At 45.7% G+C, this 20,572-nt stretch overlaps 1 protein-coding gene across 5 annotated transcripts in view; it reads left to right on the top strand.

Annotated features, from left to right (window-relative positions):
- LOC106611741 (disks large homolog 3) overlaps positions 1-20,572 on the top strand; it is a 137,983-nt gene that overhangs the window by 33,801 nt on the left and 83,610 nt on the right. For 4 of the 5 annotated variants that reach the window (XM_014212272.3, XM_045723912.2, XM_082955906.1 and 1 more), the window contains exon 1: positions 11,038-11,614. The exons of the other annotated variant lie outside the window; for it this stretch is intronic. In XM_014212272.3, coding sequence (XP_014067747.2) covers positions 11,231-11,614 — 384 coding nt within the window. In that variant the 5' untranslated portion in view covers positions 11,038-11,230. Of the gene's footprint in view, positions 1-11,037; positions 11,615-20,572 lie in introns of those variants that run through there. 5 annotated transcript variants of the gene reach the window in all.

Genomic DNA, 20,572 nt, shown 5'->3' with positions numbered 1-20,572 from the left:
TCTTCATCAGATGACACTCCCAGGACATTATGTTATACAATACATGCATGTTTTGTTCAATCAAGTTCATATTTATATCAAAAAACAGCTTTTTACATTAGCATGTGACGTTCAGAACTAGCATACCCACCGAAACTTCCGGTGAATTTACTAAATTACTCACGATAAACGTTCACAAAAAACATAACAATTATTTTAAGAATTATAGATACAAAACTCCTTTATGCAATCGCTATGTCCGATTTTAAAATAGCTTTTCGGTGAAAGCACATTTTGCAATATTCTGAGTAGATAGCTCGCCATCACGGGCTAGCTATTTAGACACCCACCAAGTTTAGCCCTCACCAAAGTCAGATTTACTATAAGAAAAATTGGATTACCTTTGCTGTTCTTCGTCAGAATGCACTCCCAGGACTGCTACTTCAATAACAAATGTTGGTTTGGTTCCAAATAATCCATAGTTATATCCAAATAGCGGCGTTTTGTTGTGCGTTCAAGACACTATCCGAAGGGTGACGAAGGGTTACGCGCCCAACGCGTTTCGTGACCAAAAATGTCTAAATATTCCATTACCGTACTTCGAAGCATGTCAACCGCTGTTTAAAATCAATTTTTATGCGATTTTTCTCGTAAAAAAGCGATAATATTCCGAACGGGAAACCCTGTTTTCGTTCAAAGATGAAAAAATAAAAACATGGTGTCGGCTCGTGCACGCGCCTCAGTCTCATTGTTCTCAGATCGACCACTATCCAAATGCGCTACTGTTTTTCAGCCAGGGGCTCCAAAGGCATCATTCACCGTTTTGCCGCCTTCTGAGAGCCTATGGGAGCCGTAGGAAGTGTCACGTTACAGCAGAGATCCTCAATTTTCAATAAAGAGAGTGTAGAAGGCCAAGAAATGGTCAGAGAGGGCACTTCTTGTAAGGAATCTTCTCAGGTTTTGGCCTGCCAAATGAGTTCTGTTATACTCACAGACACCATTCAAACAGTTTTAGAAACTTTGGAGTGTTTTCTATTCAAAGCTAATAATTATATGCATATTCTAGTTTCTGGGCAGGAGTAATAATCAGATTAAATCGGGTACGTTTTTTATCTGGCCGTGAAAATACTGCCCCCTATCCATAACAGGTTAAGATAACAGTAGAGGATACGGATGGGTTATAATATGACTGCTCCTTTAAGACAGCAGAAGAGGATCAGGATGGGTTATGATGTGACTGCTCCTTTAAGACAGCAGGAGAGGATCAGAATGGGTTATGGTGTGACTGTTCCTTTAAGACAACAGGAGAGGATCAGGATGGGTTATGGTGTGACTGCTCCTTTAAGACAACAGGAGAGGATACGGATGGGTTATGGTATGACTGCTCCTTTAAGACAGCAGGAGAGGATCAGGATGGGTTATGGTGTGACTGCTCCTTTAAGACAACAGGAGAGGATCAGGATGGGTTATGGTGTGACTGCTCCTTTAAGACAACAGGAGAGGATCAGGATGGGTTTTGGTGTGACTGCTCCTTTAAGACAACAGGAGAGGATACGGATGGGTTATGGTATGACTGCTCCTTTAAGACAGCAGGAGAGGATCAGGATGGGTTATGGTGTGACTGCTCCTTTAAGACAACAGGAGAGGATCAGGATGGGTTATGGTGTGACTGCTCCTTTAAGACAACAGGAGAGGATCAGGATGGGTTTTGGTGTGACTGCTCCTTTAAGACAACAGGAGAGGATCAGGATGGGTTTTGGTGTGACTGCTCCTTTAAGACAACATGAGAGGATCAGGATGGGTTATGGTGTGACTGCTCCTTTAAGTCAACAGGAGAGGATACGGATGGGTGTTGGTGTGACTGCTCCTTTAAGACAGCAGGAGAGGATACGGATGGGTTATGGTATGACTGCTCCTTTAAGACAACAGGAGAGGATACGGATGGGTTATGGTGTGACTGCTCCTTTAAGACAACAGGAGAGGATACGGATGGGTTATGGTGTGACTGCTCCTTTAAGACTGCCTCAACGTCCTCTCCCCTTACATGGGCATGCATCCTGTCAGGTGACCAGGGAGTAGTCACATTGCTTCTCGGAGAGTGCATAGAAATGACCGAAATGCTCTCTACACATTACACATGCTGTGTGTGCAGAGGGTGGGGGTGTTGCTATGGTGATAATGGGTGTGTGTGTGAGTGTGTTGGTTCTTCCAGGTGGGTTTATATAATGGGAGATGTGAGCGATAGGTGACAGTACGCTGACAGGCAGATGTGCTGTGAGGCTGTGAGGTAGGATATGCTGTAGCCCTCCAATAAGCCAGAGGAAAAGACACCGTAAATCACTGGTCTCCCCCTTTCATTTGTCAAGGGAGGGTCAAGGGTTACCGATTTAATTTCAGAAGATAAATCACCATATATTGTTGATACAAATCTTCCCAGCAGTCCCTAAGCCTTTAATTGGACACAGTGTTTACCTAAACAAACATATGCACACACACACACACACACATACATACATACATACATACATACATACATACATGTATGTGTGCGCATTCGCGCAAAACTGAAAGCGTGATCTACTGCATTTAACCATGGAAAGAGGTCTGGGAATATGACTGAATATAAACAGTGTAGTTATTCCCTCCGCAAGGAAATCAAACAAGCGAAACGCCAGTACAGAGACAAGGTGGAGTCGCAATGCAACGGCTCAGACACGAGACGTATGTGGCAGGGTCTACAGGAAATCACAGACTACAAAAAGAAAACCAGCCACGTCACTGACACTGACGTCACGCTTCCAGACAAGCTAAACACCTTCTTTGTCCGCTTTGAGGATAATACAGTGCCACCGTCGCGGCCCGCTAACAAGGACTGCCCTCCTCTCCTTCTCCGTGGCTGAAGTGAGTAAAACATTTAAAAGTGTTAACCATCGCAAGGCTGCTGGCCCAGACGGCATCCCTAGCCGTGTCCTCAGAGCATGCTCAGACCAGCTGGCTGGTGTGTTTATGGACATATTCAATCGCTCCCTATCCCAGTCTGTTGTCCCCACATGCTTCAAGATGGCTACCATTGTTCCTGTACCCAAGAAGGCAAAGATAACTGAACTAAACGACTACTGCCACGTAGCACTCACTTCTGTCATCATGAAGTGCTTTGAGAGACTAGTCAAGACTCATATCACCTCCACCTTACCTGACACCCTAGACCCACTTCAGTTTGCATACTGCCCCAATAGGTCCACAGATGACGCAATCGCCATCACACTGCACACTGCCCTAACCCATCTGGACAAGAGGAATACCTATGTAAGAATGCTGTTCATTGACTACAGCTCAGCATTCAACACCATAGTACCCTCCAAGCTCATCATCAAGCTGGAGGCCCTGGGTCTCAACCCCACCCTGTGCAATTGGGTCCTGGACTTTCTGACGGGCCGCCCCCAGATGGTGAAGGTAGGAAACAACATCTCCACATCTCTGACTCTCAACACTGGGGCCCCACAAGGGTGCGTGCTCAGCCCCCTCCTGTTCTCCCTGCCATGCACGCCTCCAACTCAATCATCAAGTTTACAGACGACACAACAGTAGTGGGCTTGATTACCAACAACGACAAGACAGCCTACAGGGAGGAGGTGAAGACACTCGGAGTGTGGTGTCAGGAAAACAACCTCTCACTCAACATAAACAAAACAAAGGAGATGATTGTGGACTTCAGGAAACAGCAGAGGGAGCATCCCCCTATCCACATCAAGGGACAGCAGTGGAGAAGGTGGAAAGTTTTAAGTTCCTCAGACAAACTGAAATGGTCCACCCACACAGACTGTGTGGTGAAGAAGGCGCAACAGTGCCTCTTCAATCTCAGGAGGCTGAAGAAATTTGTCTTGTCACCTAAAACCCTGACAAACTTTTACAAATGGACAATCGAGAGCATCCTGTCGGGCTGTATCACAGCCTGGTACGGCAACTGCACCGCCCTCAATCGCAAGGCTCTCCAGAGGGTAGTGAGGTCTGCACAACGCATCACCGGGGGCAAACTACCTGCCCTCCATGACACCTACAGCACCCGATGTCACAGGAAGGTCAAAAAGATCATCAAGGACAACAACAACCCGAATCACTGCCTGTTCTCACCGCTACCATCCAGAAGGCGAGGTCAGTACAGGTGCATCAAAGCTGGGACAGAGAGACTGAAAAACAGCTTCTATCTCAAGGCCATTAGACTGCTAAACAGCAATCACTAACTCAGAGAGGCTGCTGCCTACATTGAGACCCAGTCACTGGCCACTTTAATAAATGGATCACTAGTCACTTTATACAATGCCAATCTAAATAATGGCACTTTAATAGTATTGACATATCTTACATTACTCATATCACATGTATATACTGTATTTTATATAATCTATTGCACCTTGCCTGTGGCCCTTGGCCATGATTCATCCATATACATACATTTACATATTCTCATTCACCCCTTTAGATTTGTGTGTATTAGGTAGTTGTTGGGGATCGGTGGATTACTTGTTAGATATTACTGCACTGTCGGAACTAGAAGCACAAGCATTTCGCTACACTCGCATTAACATCTGCTAACCATGTGTATGTGACAAATACAATTGGATTTGATATTGATATAATGAACATCATATCAAAGTAAACTTGGAGTCACGTGATGACGTTGTGAGGTCCTCCCACTACGACTCGTCAGGAAAGCAAGTGGTTTATTAGACTACAGATGAAATAAGTTATGAAGAACTGAAAAAAAAGTGCAGTGATGAGCTTGATGCTCATTTCCAATAAATATCAATGGTCTTATTCTGGTGACATGATCATTGATGCTTGGCTGCCGTTTGACAAGTAAAAATAATCTCTCTCTTTAGTCCATAATAATCTGATCGTGTAGACTATACATACACTTTGGCCAACAGCATGCTGTTGCTAGAGCGCGTGTGCCCATACCAGAGTGGGCACACTCACTTCATAACGCAACATTTTTTGTGAGAAAACCATCGGTAGAGTTGAAAATGCGATGGAAACCCATTTCACTTTTTTCACCGCAAAAGGTGTTTTTATGTGCCATACGTCATCACGCACAGTCTTTTATCTGTAACAAGTCAATTTGATGGAAACACATCTCTGGTGGGAAAATGAGCATGTTGTTTTTATGCTGATTTTAGGATATTCACATTACAATCTGTTGCCAATTGGATGGAAACCTAGTTTATGATATCCCTCTCAGCATGAAACATGACATACTGTAAACAATCTTTATAGATGTGTTCCATCTCAGTAGAAACGCTCCTCTGTGTAAGTGTTCTGTAGACATCCTACTTGACTCCTGTAAACTAAGGAGAGTCCTGACCACTGGTTTGACAGTGCAGCTGTGGTAACAACACAGTGAACACATTTAGCTTTTAGAAATTACCCTCTTAGCTGAGGCATCTGTTCCCAGACGCATCTGAGCCCTCGGCGTGTGAGTGGGACTGCACCGGGATATGGACCCACTCTTAGGATAGTATACTGCTATACTCACTATTCCCAAGCTTCAAGGACCACTAAAGCATTTGATTAGAATGACTGTATATACAATGCATCCATGTCAGTCAGTAATAATAACCTTAAAGGCACATCCATGCTACCGTATAAGCTAATATAATGCACACTATGTCGTGTTGGAGACCATTTCATAGAACATCTGGTCTGATTTGCCATTGGTAACCTCCTGTATCCCTGTTCCCCTCTTCCTTCCTCTCCTTCTTTCCCTCTCTCTCTCACACACTCCATCTCCCTGTCCTGCTTACACAGAGAGTACTGGTCATTGATTGGTTCTAAGGAGAACTAGCAAAATGTTTTATATTTCATATTATATAATCTTTAAAGGAATAGGATTCTTTTCCCCAGAGGTACTACAAACGCCCACATGCACTCGCACGCACACGCACACGCACACACACACACACACACACACACACACACCCCACCCCCTATCTGTGTTCATACAGTGCAGGCAATCTCTGTTTCTTTGCTGCTCTCCTCCATCTCTCCTGCCTGTACTGTATCCATCTATTTTCATTCCCTCTGTCATATTGTGCCTTTTATACTGCAAACACCCTCGCTGCATACCGCTGGACGGTAAATATGATGCAGGCGATGGGTAAGAGAGACAGAGACAAGAGAGGCAGAGGGAGGATGGTTCCAACATGTGCTCGGTCATGTGTGCCGTGATGGATATGCTTGCACCGCCTTCAAGCAGCGCCTTCAAGCAGCGCCTTCAAGCAGCGCCTTCAAGCAGCTCCTTCAAGCACCTCCTTCAAGCACCTCCTTCAAGCAGCGCCTTCAAGCAGCGCCTTCAAGCAGCGCCTTCAAGCAGCTCCTTCAAGCAGCTCCTTCAAGCAGCTCCTTCAAGCAGCTCCTTCAAGCAGCGCCTTCAAGCAGCTCCTTCAAGCAGCTCCTTCAAGCAGCTCCTTCAAGCACCTCCTTCAAGCAGCGCCTTCAAGCAGCTCCTTCAAGCACCTCCTTCAAGCAGCTCCTTCAAGCAGCGCCTTCAAGCAGCGCCTTCAAGCAGCTCCTTCAAGCACCTCCTTCAAGCAGCGCCTTCAAGCAGCTCCTTCAAGCACCTCCTTCAAGCACCTCCTTCAAGCAGCTCCTTCAAGCAGCGCCTTCAAGCAGCGCCTTCAAGCAGCGCCTTCAAGCAGCTCCTTCAAGCAGCGCCTTCAAGCAACGCCTTCAAGCAACGCCTTCAAGCAGCGCCTTCAAGCACCTCCTTCAAGCAGCTCCTTCAAGCAGCGCCTTCAAGCAGCGCCTTCAAGCAGCGCCTTCAAGCAGCTCCTTCAAGCAGCGCCTTCAAGCACCTCCTTCAAGCAGCGCCTTCAAGCAGCGCCTTCAAGCAGCGCCTTCAAGCAACGCCTTCAAGCCGTGATTGGCTTTGACAGAAGTTGTGACTGCGTCTTCGTAACCGAGATGGGCGCTCTCAGTGGCACCTCTCTCTCTGTTAAAAATGTAAACGTTCCCCCTTCTTTCTGCTCCTCTTGCAGAATCTCCAGAAGTTACAGGAATAGAATATCATGATAATGAAGTGAGTTACTGTTGCATGTAATTAAGTGTGGCTGAGCCTGCTGTTTGTGCCTCCGGGTAGGGCTGCAGTAGCTGTGTACTGGCTGTAAGCACTCACTTGGATATACACACACACACACACACACACACCACACACACACACACACACACACCTACTCTTAAGATATGTCCCCAGACACACACAAAGGTACATACATATATTCTTCATGTACACACTAAGACAGTGATTCCCAACCTGTTTTGGTTACTGTACCCCGAATCACATTTTGCTATATCCGGAGATCCCACAAAGTACCCCCCCCCATGTGCACCTTACCAGTAGGCTTATGGTCTCATGAGTCATCTCAAGCGCCCCCTGTGGATAGGCCAAGTACCTCCAGGGTACCCCCAGTACCCCCTGTGGATAGGCCAAGTACCTCCACGGTACCCCCAGTACCCCCTGTGGATAGGCCAAGTACCTCCAGGGTACCCCCCAGTACCCCCTGTGGATAGGCCAAGTACCTCCACGGTACCCCCAGTACCCCCTGTGGATAGGCCAAGTAGCTCCACGGTACCCCCTGTAAATAGGCCAAGTACCTCCACGGTACCCCCAGTACCCCCTGTAGATAGGCCAAGTACCTCCAGGGTACCCCCAGTACCCCCTGTAGATAGGCCAAGTACCTCCAGGGTACCCCCAGTACCCCCTGTAGATAGGCCAAGTACCTCCACGGTACCCCCAGTACCCCCTGTAGATAGGCCAAGTACCTCCAAGGGTCCTAGTAGCCCAGTTTGGGAACCAGTGCTCTAAGGTACTCTCTTCATAGATAGTTTCTCTCTCTCTCTCACAACTCAGACACTGTAAATATACCTTCTTCCCCCACACACCCAGTTCCATCTCACCACCACATTGAATTAATAATGTACATATGCAGGTCTTTAATGCAGATACTGTAACACACACACACTTCAGTTATCCAAAAGACCATGAGCCGTGGTGTCTGTTAGATGGAGCTCTTATCAACACGTACGCTTATAAGCTTGCATAAATAGTACACTGGCAGTCATCACTGACTAAAAAACGTAACCACACACATAAATACATGTCCATCCATACTCTCTCTTCCTCGCCGTCTCTCTTCCACATTCTCACTCCCTCTCTCACTCGCTCTCTTCCTCCACCCACTCGAAGCCCAAGCGTGTAATCTTGTTGGTTGCGTACACATGTGTTGATGTCATCATTGTGAACATGTGAGATATTTCCCCCATGGTTCTTCAGTGTACCATGGAGTCTTAGATGTACTGAACAGGATTGTTTTCTAATAGGTATACTAGTCTCTCCCTGTCAGTACAGGGCTCTGCTCATCATACTATGTTTGGTGTTTAGAAATACGGGATTCAATATTGTTCGAGGCTTGCTGAAAATGGAATACATTGGTATAGGTAGAAGAGGGAGGGATCTATAATATAGTGATTTAGAGGCACCCTTTATTACAAGGCAAAGCCTTATAATGGTAATGGATTTTTGTATCATAACCCCTAGTATTTTTGTTGATAATATACCATTTGTAACAGGATTGACATGTGAATGTGAGGCGCAATAACACCTGTTTCATTGTTACATTACGTCTAGATGTTCAGCGCCGCAGCATGACATTAGCCCTGAGGGTGTCAATCAATGGCCCAAGACAACAAAGCTCCTATCATTGAACCAGAGATGACCGTAGATGCCCAGGGACCGGCCCCAGGAACAGGGCTGTAAATTGGAGGCTGTCTATTGGATTTTGGCTGCATTGGAACCAGGGAAAACATGGATTTCGATTAGCAGAGGTTATGATCTGGCCTATCTTTTACCCCCAAAACACAGTTCACACATATGAAGGAGACACATGTGTGAGGGAGTGTCTTTCCTCCCTATGCAGTGAACGGTATGGTTTACTAGTCAAAAGTTTGGACACACCTACTCATTCAAGGGTTTTTCTTTATTTTTATTATTTTCTACATTATAGAATAATAGTGAAGACATCAAAAATTTGCCTTGATGACAGCGTTGCACACTCTCGGCATTCTCTCAACCAGATTCACCTGGAATGCTTTTCCAATAGTCTTGAAGGAGTTCCCACATATGCTGAGCACTTGTTGGCTGCTTTTCCTTCACTCTGCGGCCCAACTCATCTCAAACTATCTCAATTGGGTTGAAGTCGGGTGATTGTGGAGGCCAGGTCATCTGATGCAGCACTCCATCACTCTCCTTCTTGGTCAAATAGCCCGGAGGTGGAGGTGTGTTGGGTCATTGTCCTGTTGAAAAACAAATTATAGTCCAACTAAGCGCTAAGCGTTCACCTACTCCGCGTCTCACAAAGACACGGTGGTTGGAACCAAAAATGTGATATTTGGACTCATCATACCAAAGGACAGATTTCCACCGGTCTAATGTCCATTGCTCGTGTTTCTTGGCCCAAGCAAGTCTCTTCTTCTTATTGGTGTCCTTTAGTAGTGGTTTCTTTGCAGCAATTTGACCATGAAGGTCTGATTCACGCAGTCTCCTCTGAACAGTTGATGTTGAGATGTGTCTGTTGCCTTGAACTCTGTGAAGCATTTATTTGGTCTGCAATCTGAGGTGCAGTTAACTCTAATGAACTTATCCTCTGCAGCAACTCTGGGTCTTCATTTCCTGTGGCGATCCTCATGAGAGCCAGTTTCATCATGGTGCGTGATGGGTCTACACTTGAAGAAACTTTAAAAGTTCTTGAAATGTTACGGATTGACTGACCTTCATGTCTTAAAGTAATGATGGATTGTCGTTTCTCTTTGCTTATTTGAGCTGTTCTTGCCATAATATGGACTTGGTCTTTTACCAAATAGGGCTATCTTCTGTATACCACACCTACCTTGTCACAACACAACTGATTGGCTCCAACGCATTAAGAAGGAAAGAAATTCCACAAATGAACAAGGCACACCTGTTAATTGAAGTGCATTCCAGGTGACTACCTCATGAAGCTGGTTGAGAGAATTCTAAAGTGTGCAAAGCTGTCATCAAGGCAAAGGGTGGCTACTTTGAAGAATATATTTGGATTTGTTTAACACATTTTTGGTTACTACATGATTCCATATGTGTTATTTCATAGTTTTGATGTCTTCACTATTATTCTACAATGTAGAAAATAGTAAAGGTAAAGAAAAAACATTGAATGAATAGGTGTGTCAAAACTGTAGACTGGTACTGTAGATGGCATGGCCCCTTTAAGAGCAGCCAGTGAAGCGCTCAGTCCTGTTGCTGCTGCTGCTGATGATGGCAGTGCTGCCAGTTGATTGGCTGTGGCTGTCAGGGCTGAGGTGCTGGAGGGATGCTCTGTCTCCCCCTCTCTGCCTCTCGCTCTTTTCTCTCTCCCTCTCGCTCTCTTTCTCTCCATCTCGCTTGCTCGCCTCCCTCTGTATAATCCACATCTAGGGCAAGCTGATTCAGAGGCAATCCAGTGCTCAGCTCCTCTCTGCAGGCTGAGAAAAGAGAGAGAGAAAGACATAGAAACGCTGCTTCTCAACGCAGGAGGAAAAACAGGAGGAAGAAAACGGGTTTGGAAAAAGGGAAGAGAAGTACCGAGGAAGATTTCATCTGAGGATATCATTTATACCTGTACATATTGTTTATATATATATTTGTACACACGCATATAGATATTTATATACCTATATCTCTGTATATATCTGTGTATTTGTGCTTGTCTGTTTATACTAATATTTTTATATGTGTTTGTGTGTGTGTGTGTAAATATATATAAACAAATTAATATATCTATGAATTTATATACATATCACTGTGAAACAAGAGCGGCGAGAGGAAAATGTACCATCGGGGCTGGTCTCTGATTGTGTGATCGTATACAATATTTTCAATATTCTTTTCTTTTATCTTCTACGTCAAGAGGAAGGAAGACTACGTACTCATTTTTTGTTTTCCTGTTGCTACTTCCCCCCCTCCTCGCTCTTTTTTTTGTCATCTGAGGGGAATGAAGAGAGGAGAGTAACAGGATTTGGAGAAAAAGGGAAAATCTGTCGAATTGCTGTGATTAGTGTTATTTCCGTCGGTATTAGCGGTCTGCGAGCCGATCGCAGCGTGCTGCGTGTGATCTGAGGAGGCAGCAGAGAGAAAGTGCCACACCACGCCGCTCAGCGCCAGCCCAGCGCCAGCCCAGCCAGCATGCACAAACACCACCACTGCTGCAAGTGCCCAGAATGTTACGAGGTGACCCGCATGGCCGCCCTGCGCAGGATGGACGCCCCTCAGTACCAAGAATGGCAGGCCGAGCCCTATGGATACCCGGCCGGGTACGGGCCCGGAGGCGGGCAGACCTTACCCCAGCCTCCAGTCTCAGGGGGAGGAGGAGGAGGAGGAGGAGGCATGGGAGGAGGAGGGGGCACTCTGGGGAGAAGTAAGGGCAAGATGACGTCTGCCGGGGGTCCCGGAGGCCCAAACCCCAAGGGCCAATCCAAGGGCGGCACCAAGGTGAATGGCAACAATTCTGGTGGTCAAGCAGGTTGGTGGCCGGAGTGCACCTGTTCCAACCGGGAGTGGTACGACCAGGTAACTACCTCAACTTCCTCAGCCGGCCTCATGGCCTTCTGTCCCATGCCTCTGGGATTAGGCAGAGAGGCAGTGGGTGAGTGGGAGTTGATATGAGGTTGCTGGGTTGGAACAGACACGAGTGTGTACATCTTTAGAGGTGCTCATCTGTCTTGGTGGAGCCTGTTGTGCTGTGGTGTGGTAGAGAGCAGCCGGCGCTGATGCCTCATATTCACTCCTTCATCCCAGCCTTCTGCTCTAATACAGATTCTCTGTTCATCTGGTCATTCTCATTCATTCATTTAGGGAGTAGTGGTCTGTTTCCTATACATTGTTCAACTATACAGAACAGGCCGACTATTCTCCATTCACTTCATCATAAGAATGTAATGCCTTACATAAAGGTCAGATGGGATTGAATTTGCTTATTTCTTTTATTTCATCTAAGGCCTACGTTAACATTACAGAGTAAAACAGCCCTGCATTGGTTTTCATCCTACAGCCACGGTGTAGAGGCGATAGAGAGATATGCGTTGAAAGCTAAATGATGCTAAAGCCGGCTCATTACACTGAAATGTAGACAGACATTTTTTCTCCTGCATCGGCGCTTTCCAAAGAAAAACATTTTGCCTGACCCGAACACCCCATATGTGATGCATGTTTCTCACAGATGAACTAATAAAAGGGTTGTCTCTCATCAGACAGAATTACGGTAGAAAAAGGGAGAGGAGATGGAGAGGAGCGAGGGGAGAGGGAGGGGGGAGAGAGGAGAGAAGGAAGAGCTCCATTAAGATGTCTTATTTCTGTATGCGGCTTGTTATTCCCTTTAAAATGTTCATTTGTCCTGAGATGGAGGGTTGGATAAAAGCTGACTGACGAAAGGGAAGAAGCATCCATCCTACTGGGTGAATATGATACGTATCTAGGACCATCTAAACCGGCACGTTTCATATTCTCCATTTAACATTTCCTTCATTTTCCTGGGGCCTCTATCGTCTCAGTCTAGACATATCGCTTTTGACTAAAGCCAGGAAGTCAGTGTGTGTTTGTTTGTGTATTTGAGCAAAGAGCATAGAATGGCAGGAGAGTGAGAGAGTGAGAAACATCATGGGGGTAAAATGGAGGCTGAAATCTCACTGGCAATGTTGGAGAAATTCTACTGAACACAGAGCACAGATGAACAGCAACCTGACTGATATTACTAGCTAGCCTTCCTCTACAGCAGGGATGGGGGTCACAAAAAAAATCTGAATCCGATGATGAGGGGCCGCAATTCGTATTTTTTTTAAGCTAGTTTGCTAAAAATGTTACACATTTTGTCATGGAGCAGAGAGAATATTTAGCAATTTTATAACTACTTTCATGCACATTTTTTAGTTCCTGCAATTCTACTCATTTTGCCATGGGGGTGGGGAGAAAAATGAGCCGTTTTACAGCTAATTTCTTGCAATTCTACACATTTGCCATAGGGTGGAGAGACATGTTTGCAGTTTTTACTATGATATCTGAATGAGACTGAGTAACAAAATCAATGGGGGCCCCCCGGGCTCTAATTCGACATTACTACAAGTTTAGATAGCTGTCCGCTAGACTAATTTACCAATCTATAAAAATCTAGCTGACATGGGCTAATTAAGTAACTATCAGTGACTGACATAAGAAGAGAGAAACTGCTGACCCGTAACAGAAAGTTGCCCATCCCTGCTCTACAACCATGGAGGGAGAGGTTGGAACTGTAACAGAAACAGTGAAGTAGTCCAGGATTTGCTGCACCCTTGACATAATAGTACCGTGATGATCATCTACAGTATTCTAACCAGTCCTCATCCACCTTCAGCTGCACCCAGAGACCAATCAGACAGATTTCACTTCTCACACGTTTAAAACCTCACAGCAGTTTTGATTGCGTAAGCATTTTTCGTGGCTACTATTTATTTACCATCATCAGTACAAATGTCCTCCTGCCAACTGCTCGTTCCCAGCGTATATTGAATGTCCCGATTTCAAATGAATTGGAACCAATATCTCATGTGAGATGTTTTCCGGTCGCTCGTTCATTTATGTAGCGGCTTGTTAATTCATGCAAAGGAGGGTGGGTTATTTTACAGCGTGCATCATCGCATTATAGCCACAGCCTTTGATAGATGAAATCAGGGGAGGTAAAAATGATTGGTCCTGCTCCTCTTCTGTCATCCTATCAGAGGATCTTTGGGATGGTTCGTACTGCACGTACTGTAGCTCAGGCAGTTACACATTATCACACAGCTTTGTTAGAAGGTAGTCTGGGTGTGCATAGAAACCTTTCAACGTGTGTCAAATACAACATACAAATAGTGATAATCTGCCATGTAACCGGCACAACAGAACCGGAAACACAGAAACAGAATAAGTGGTGATAGTAGAGGTGAAAAAAACGAATGTCGAAAAAAAGAGAGAAATAAGCCAATAAAGGCGGCCGGCATGGAAAGGGGGAGGGGTTATGTGAGAGCGAGAGAGAGAGAGAGAGAGAGAGAGAGAGAGAGAGAGAGAGAGAGAGAGGCCTCAGCCTCCTAACAGGCCCTCTCCAGGGTCAGGTTTTACCCCCTCTTTCTCTCTAGTACAGCATCAACATACAGTAGCACCGTCCCCCCCTGCTTGTTGTGGCCGCCCACACCACAGAGCATAGCCTTGGATGGACCCTGTAGCCTCTGTTCTCTTCGGTCCCCACTGGACATCCATGGGCGGGAATATTCCCCCTCTACCACCACCTTTGCAGAACTCACAAGAGGCCAGAGACCAGGTCATGGACATGTGTAATGCTCATATTATACACAGCCACTCAACCACACTGATCTTTCTGATACATGCATTTTTTTGAAGATTTTTAGGAGACTGAAATAGTCATTAGTAGTCATCTGACATAATCTCTCAAAAGTAATAAATGATTACAGTCGGGTAACCTATTTTCATATCATATATTTGTTCCAAAGGATTTCGATAGACACAAGTGTTCCCCGAAAATGGCCAAGACCTTGTTCCAAACTAACCAAAGTACAGTATATTACCTTCCAATTAACCGCATGTCTGTGTTCACCTCCCTCCCCACCATATCTCCTTTAAAGCAAGATAACGGTCTATTGTCAGGGGGTTGGTTAGGTTAATTATGGATGGATGTTCATGAAGCCAGTTGGGATTAAAAGGAGCATTTCCTTTAAACAAGAGCAGTTGAATTTCCATCTGAGAGATGAGACTCTTGCCTAATGGGGGGGGGCTTCACTCAGAACGCTCCGTCCCCCCCCCAGGCTCCAATCTGTCTGTGTGTGCTCTCCAGCTCTGTGCCTATGATTAGCTTTAAATGTTAATTGGATTTTACTTTATTTATTACGAGCGAGATATTAAATATTTTCCAAACTGCTCTCCAAATCCCTCATGCACCGTTGTGGGTCTATTGTTTACCGGATGATTGGTGCTCTGTGGACGTACAGGATCATTGTAATGCAGGGGTATTGGGTGGGCTTACCTCATGAACACTCCCATAGGTGGTCTCCTGTCGAGAGCCTTTAGGGTTGGATCAGAAATGTCCCTTTGCCTCTATAGTTCTATCTATCGCTGGGTGGTCTTGGCTGTTATTGTCCCTCACTGAAGTGTTTGGATCGCTCTTCAGTATCTCCATTTTCGATGATCCAACCACCAACTGCATCTAGTTGAATAGGAAAGGAACAGTAATTAACAGATGGTCCAACGTTTGTGCTTTTGATCAAGTCTTTCTTTGATACTTATTAAATCCACATATCGGTGTGTTTGTATGATACCACATTTAATGCAGTATGTGTAGATAAAGCAATTTGATTTTGTGTGTTGTTGTTGTGTTTGTACATCCATGTGAAGATTTGGTCCATTTTTGATGTCATTTGCCAGGCCTATAACAGGAGGCCCAGCCCAGGGGTTATTACAGGAGAAAAAAATGTCCTAAGCTCAGACCCCTACCGTGACTTAGACAGCCTCCATCTGAACGCAGCAATATTCTCATCAGCTCAAGAGGGATTTATCTCTGAGCTGATCTGAAAATGGGGAGCAAGGAGGAGGTGATGTTGACTCGACAGGCTACGGCTACACTAGACTGGGACCGGAGCGTCGTAGCATCCTTATTACAGGAACACGCAATAAGGACCAGATGTATGGCTTTTCGTTACATGTATGCTGTACAACCTGGCCATTGTTACAGATGATTCCTTCATGGTTGTCTTTTAAGTGTCTTTATCAAGGAGGAGGGGTCATTTTCATATATAGCGTGTAACGTTACACGCCGGCTATTATTCCTCTCTCAGACGAGGAAGATATGTCCCATCTATATGACATATGTCAGCAGATATCCAGAGTACCATGTTGTCACTGGGGCCTCGGCAGTGGGCTGCTCTCTGGGCTGGTCTCCATGGAGGAGAGGAGAGGAGAGGAGAGGAGAGGAGAGGAGAGGAGAGGAGAGGAGAGGAGAGGAGAGGAGAGGAGAGGAGAGGAGAGGAGAGGAGAGGAGAGGAGAGGAGAGGAGAGGAGAGGAGAGGAGAGGAGAGGAGAGGAGAGGAGAGGAGAGGAGAGGAGAGGAGAGGATAGGATAGGAAAGGAAAGGAAAGGAAAGGAAAGGAAAGGAAAGGAAAGGAAAGGAAAGGAAAGGAAAGGAAAGGAAAGGAGAGGAGAGGAGAGGAGAGAAAGAAGATGGGATAGGATGGAAGGGAGATGATAGGAGAGCAGAGGAGAAGACGGGGTTGGTTAGTTGGTTTTCGCTATTTGTCTGGCCTGAGATGTCACCCCTGGGACATGTAAAGTCAGTAATAATGCATAGCTTTCTAACAGTACATCTGGAAGGTTACTGGGAGCCGTAAGAATCAGGATCAGCTAGGTTCCTGGTGGTAAAGCCTGTCTGTCAGTGAGTGGAGTGGATTGGTGAGGTGCTGCCTCTCCTTTTGACAGAGACAGGGGTGGCAGACAGAGAGTGTTGATCACAGGCCGCCCCAGACAGAGATGGGGTTGGGGTAGATCCCAGAGGGGCCTATACCCCCCCCACACACACATCCTCCATCCTCCCTGACCGTTATCTCTGGTGACTCTAAAAGGCCAGACAGCTTGGCATCGGGAGAATGATGTCATTTGAAATGTAGTGGGTGTCTGTACAAAAGGGGGGTATGAACAGGGAAGAAACAGGGATGGATGGAGGTCTACGCGCTTGTTTCAAAGCAGAGCTCAGTGTGCCTGTTTCTGACTAATCACTGGGGCTGAGTGCTGGGTGGAAGCTCAGAGGTTACAGAACTGGATGTTCAAAGTCCGCTTGATATCAGACAGTGTGGGATGTTCTGTGCTTGGTTTGATAGTTATTGGAATACATGTACTGTAGGCCTACACACTTTTGTGTTAATCGTAGCTTCTACGAAATGCATTTGCTACATAGTGCTACGTTATAGGTGAGACTCATGGGATCTCAGCCTTGAACATTTTGATGTGATACAACATAGAACAGTAGGTCAGTCGGTTTGTCTTTGTGCAAATAAAGCTGGATTTGGGTAAACAAATTGGTATTGTATAACCTCTATGCCAAGATGGTCAGCAGTGCCCTGCCCTGTGAGACGGGGGAGAGGAGAGGAGGCGAGAGGAGGGGATGGGAGAGGAGAGGAGTCGTCCAGCTAGCTGATGTGGTCCAGTGTAACACAGTTACGCCATAATCGTATTAGCTCTGACAATCTGCTAGTCTGGTTAACAGCCACGAGACTTTCTCCCCTGTAAGTAATTGCTATGTTGTCTGACTTGCCTGTCAGCGGCTGGCTGCACACTGATGCTCACTTGCAGTATCAATTGTCATTTTACAATGACTTATTGCCTGTGGATACTGCCTGTCCAATACTGTATTTATCCATCAATATGTCTCCCCTCTGTCTCTTTCGATCTCTCCCACACACACACACACACCACACACACACACACACACCCCTCCATGTAACACACCTTTGCCTAAAACCAAATGTACCAACAAGACACATAAAGGAGAGCAGCACGGTGAATCACTGCAAATGCACTATGAAACAGAGGGCAGAAGGTGTGCTGCAATATTAATGTGCACTTTTACAAAAGTCAAACTTTTTCTATGTTTTTTTGCAGCTTAGTCTCTGAACGGCGGCTAGGTGTGTTGGTCTAACAATGACCCTGGACTGGAGCGGTCTAACCTCACCTCCCATACCTCCTGTAAAACCTGCTGCTTTTTCACATCATTCACAGAGAGGTGGACCTGCTTTGTTTCAACGTTAGGCGTACTGTAAATATACATATTGTACTCAGCATATAGTACAAATATGCTTCTCAGATGCAACCAAACCATCATGAAAACATAGCGATCTTGTGGAGTCCTTTATAAAAACATATACTGCAGAATTTGAGTGACATGTTTATTGGGCTGTTTGTACAGTATTTGTACACAGCTGTGTCTGCTTTCTATGCTGTTTGTCAGAGCCCCTGCCTGGGCCCAACCCTCTGCCTCTCCCAGCCAGCCAGCCAATCAGCCAGGGACGATAGGAGCGAGGGGAAGGGCTGTTTGTTTGCTTGCCTGCTTTGTTTTATTTCGCTGTTTTTGCTGATCACAGTAGCGACTGGCCTAGAAAACGGGACTGTACTTCCTGATTCAGCAATGGAACCATCGTTCCCTTGTTCTGACAGGAAGACAAAAGAGGAGGAATAGGCCTTTCATTGGGTGATGATGGGGGACATGGTCACACCCCCTACTGCTGTAATCTATGATGAATACTGAAGGATATGTACAGAAAACAGTGCTTTAGGGTTTATGTAGGGTGCTTCTACAGTCTTATCCTATTGCTCTTGGCTGGGTATGCTTCAGATCGCAGCACTAACATCCTGGCCAGAGCGTACTAGAACACCCCCACGCTGCCACGGAATCTGCATGCATCACAATCGATAACGCTGAAGAGTGGGCCTATCCCCAAGCCTTCTGACTCCAATTCTTTTTTTGTGGGTGTCCGTGGGTGCTTTCAACAGCCCTCGCACTATTGTTCCGTGGCTCGCAATTTTAGAAACGCAGCTCTGGCTCCAGTGGATGCATGTACTGTGTTGTAGCGGCGTGGACCAGGGCCTGCACGTCTAGAATGTTGTAGCAGTACGGTGTCGCTTGGTTCATCTGAGTGTAGCGTGGTTCGTTCTGCGTTGTGTATTTTTATTTAGGACACTGCCACAACTGGAATTCTGTTGGTTAGAATCATTTTTATTCGACCTGCACACGAAGAGACAACACACAATATGTTAGCCCTCGGTGCAGTCACAGCTCTCGGGCACCTTGCTAGCTGAAGGTCCGGCAAAAGAGAACGATAAAAGGGTACGTAAGTACGGATAACCCGCGATGGACCAAACCAAAATATACAAACTTTTACAATTAGGTGTATTTACAATATAGATATAAAAAAAAAATTGTACACCGAAAAATAACATTAACTATGCTGCTGTAATTAAATAAAGAAAACACATTGAATTATTATTATTGTTATTAACTTATTAACATCCCCTCTTGACCTGGCCTACTTGAACTGTCCTTGTGCGCAACTTGGTGCATAATCTAGGGGAACAACATCTACTACATTAACCCCCAATGTTTTACACTAGATTATAGGCACAAAACAAAACACATTACCTCGAAGGTAACAAAGCAAAGAAAGAAAAAAAAATTCACACCCACAGAGCGACGGAGTAACCCAGTGTAGTCCCTTAAGTCTAGACCCACAAATGGTCGATCAGCTGGAAAGCTATCCCGCGAAGGATTAGGAAAAATAAGAGGTAGCTAATCCCTTATTCAACCGTATACAAAAAATGCCAAATACATTTTATGCTGATGAACTACACACAAAGTTACATGAATTGTCAAAAATATTAGACCAACCCACAAATCACTCTAAGACCCAGTTAGATTACCATATACACCCCAAAAAATGAAAAGGTAGGCAATATCCTACCGTCACTGAGAAACCAAGAACGGTTTCATTTCCTGTGTAGACATAGTTTGGATTAACCTATTCACTGGCTTAATAAATCTACCTAGTCTAGTCCGAACACCCTCACCCAAAAACCTAGCAGGAATGTCATGGACAGCACTAACCGTGCTCAGAGGTCTAACCTCAGGTTGGGGAATACTACAACTCGGCCTATCCGGAGCCAGCACACTTTCAGTTACAGACTCAACACTAGTAGTGTCAGACGACTGATCAGAATCCTGGTAAATTGCCACAGACCACACTGACAAAGCATCTTCAACCAAGTTAACAACATCTGTTACAGCACCATCCCCACTGAATGGAGTTTCGCCATCAGAACTCTTGTAGGCTTTGGGGATCTCTCTCTGGTCCACTTCTACTGAGCACACCTCACTCAAGGGGACGTCATATGGCCGTTCCACTTCACTTCCATCAACTGGGACTACACCATCCTCTTGGAATATCCTCCCAGAAGACTCAGGAAGGCTTGCTACCCAGTGGACAGTCCTTGCGTCACTCCCATCCATTTTGCTGGATGCTGCAGACATCTCAGAGAACACGTCACCACTCGATAGATATCCGTGACTCTCAGGTTCCTCCCAAGAAGGCAAAGGCAGAAAGTTGACTGGCATAATCAGGTTCCTATGCACCGTCTTGATGCGTCCAGTGGTAGGGTGCTGTATACGATATGTGTTCAGTGAGCAGTTCTTCGCAACAACTATGTACACCGCACTGTCCCAGCGATCAGCCAGTTTCTTCTTGCCCCTCTCTCCCTTGTTAGCAAGTAGAACTCTGTCTCCCTTCTCTACCGAATGACCCTTCGACCGTCTGTTGTAGACCTCGGCTTGTCTCTTTTGTTGCTTACTTGCATGCTGCTGAGCCAATGTCATGGCTTCTCTCAGATCCTCACCCAAAGACTGGACATACTTATCCACATCGACCGTGTCCCCATCCAACAGCACACTTTCAAACATAACATCTACTG

The sequence above is a fragment of the Salmo salar genome, chromosome 09 (assembly GCF_965601325.2).
Source record: "Salmo salar chromosome 09, fSalSal1, whole genome shotgun sequence".
NCBI lineage: Eukaryota > Metazoa > Chordata > Actinopteri > Salmoniformes > Salmonidae > Salmo > Salmo salar.
Note: the sequence above shows the minus strand (reverse complement) of the source record. Positions and strands in the feature narration are given on the sequence as shown.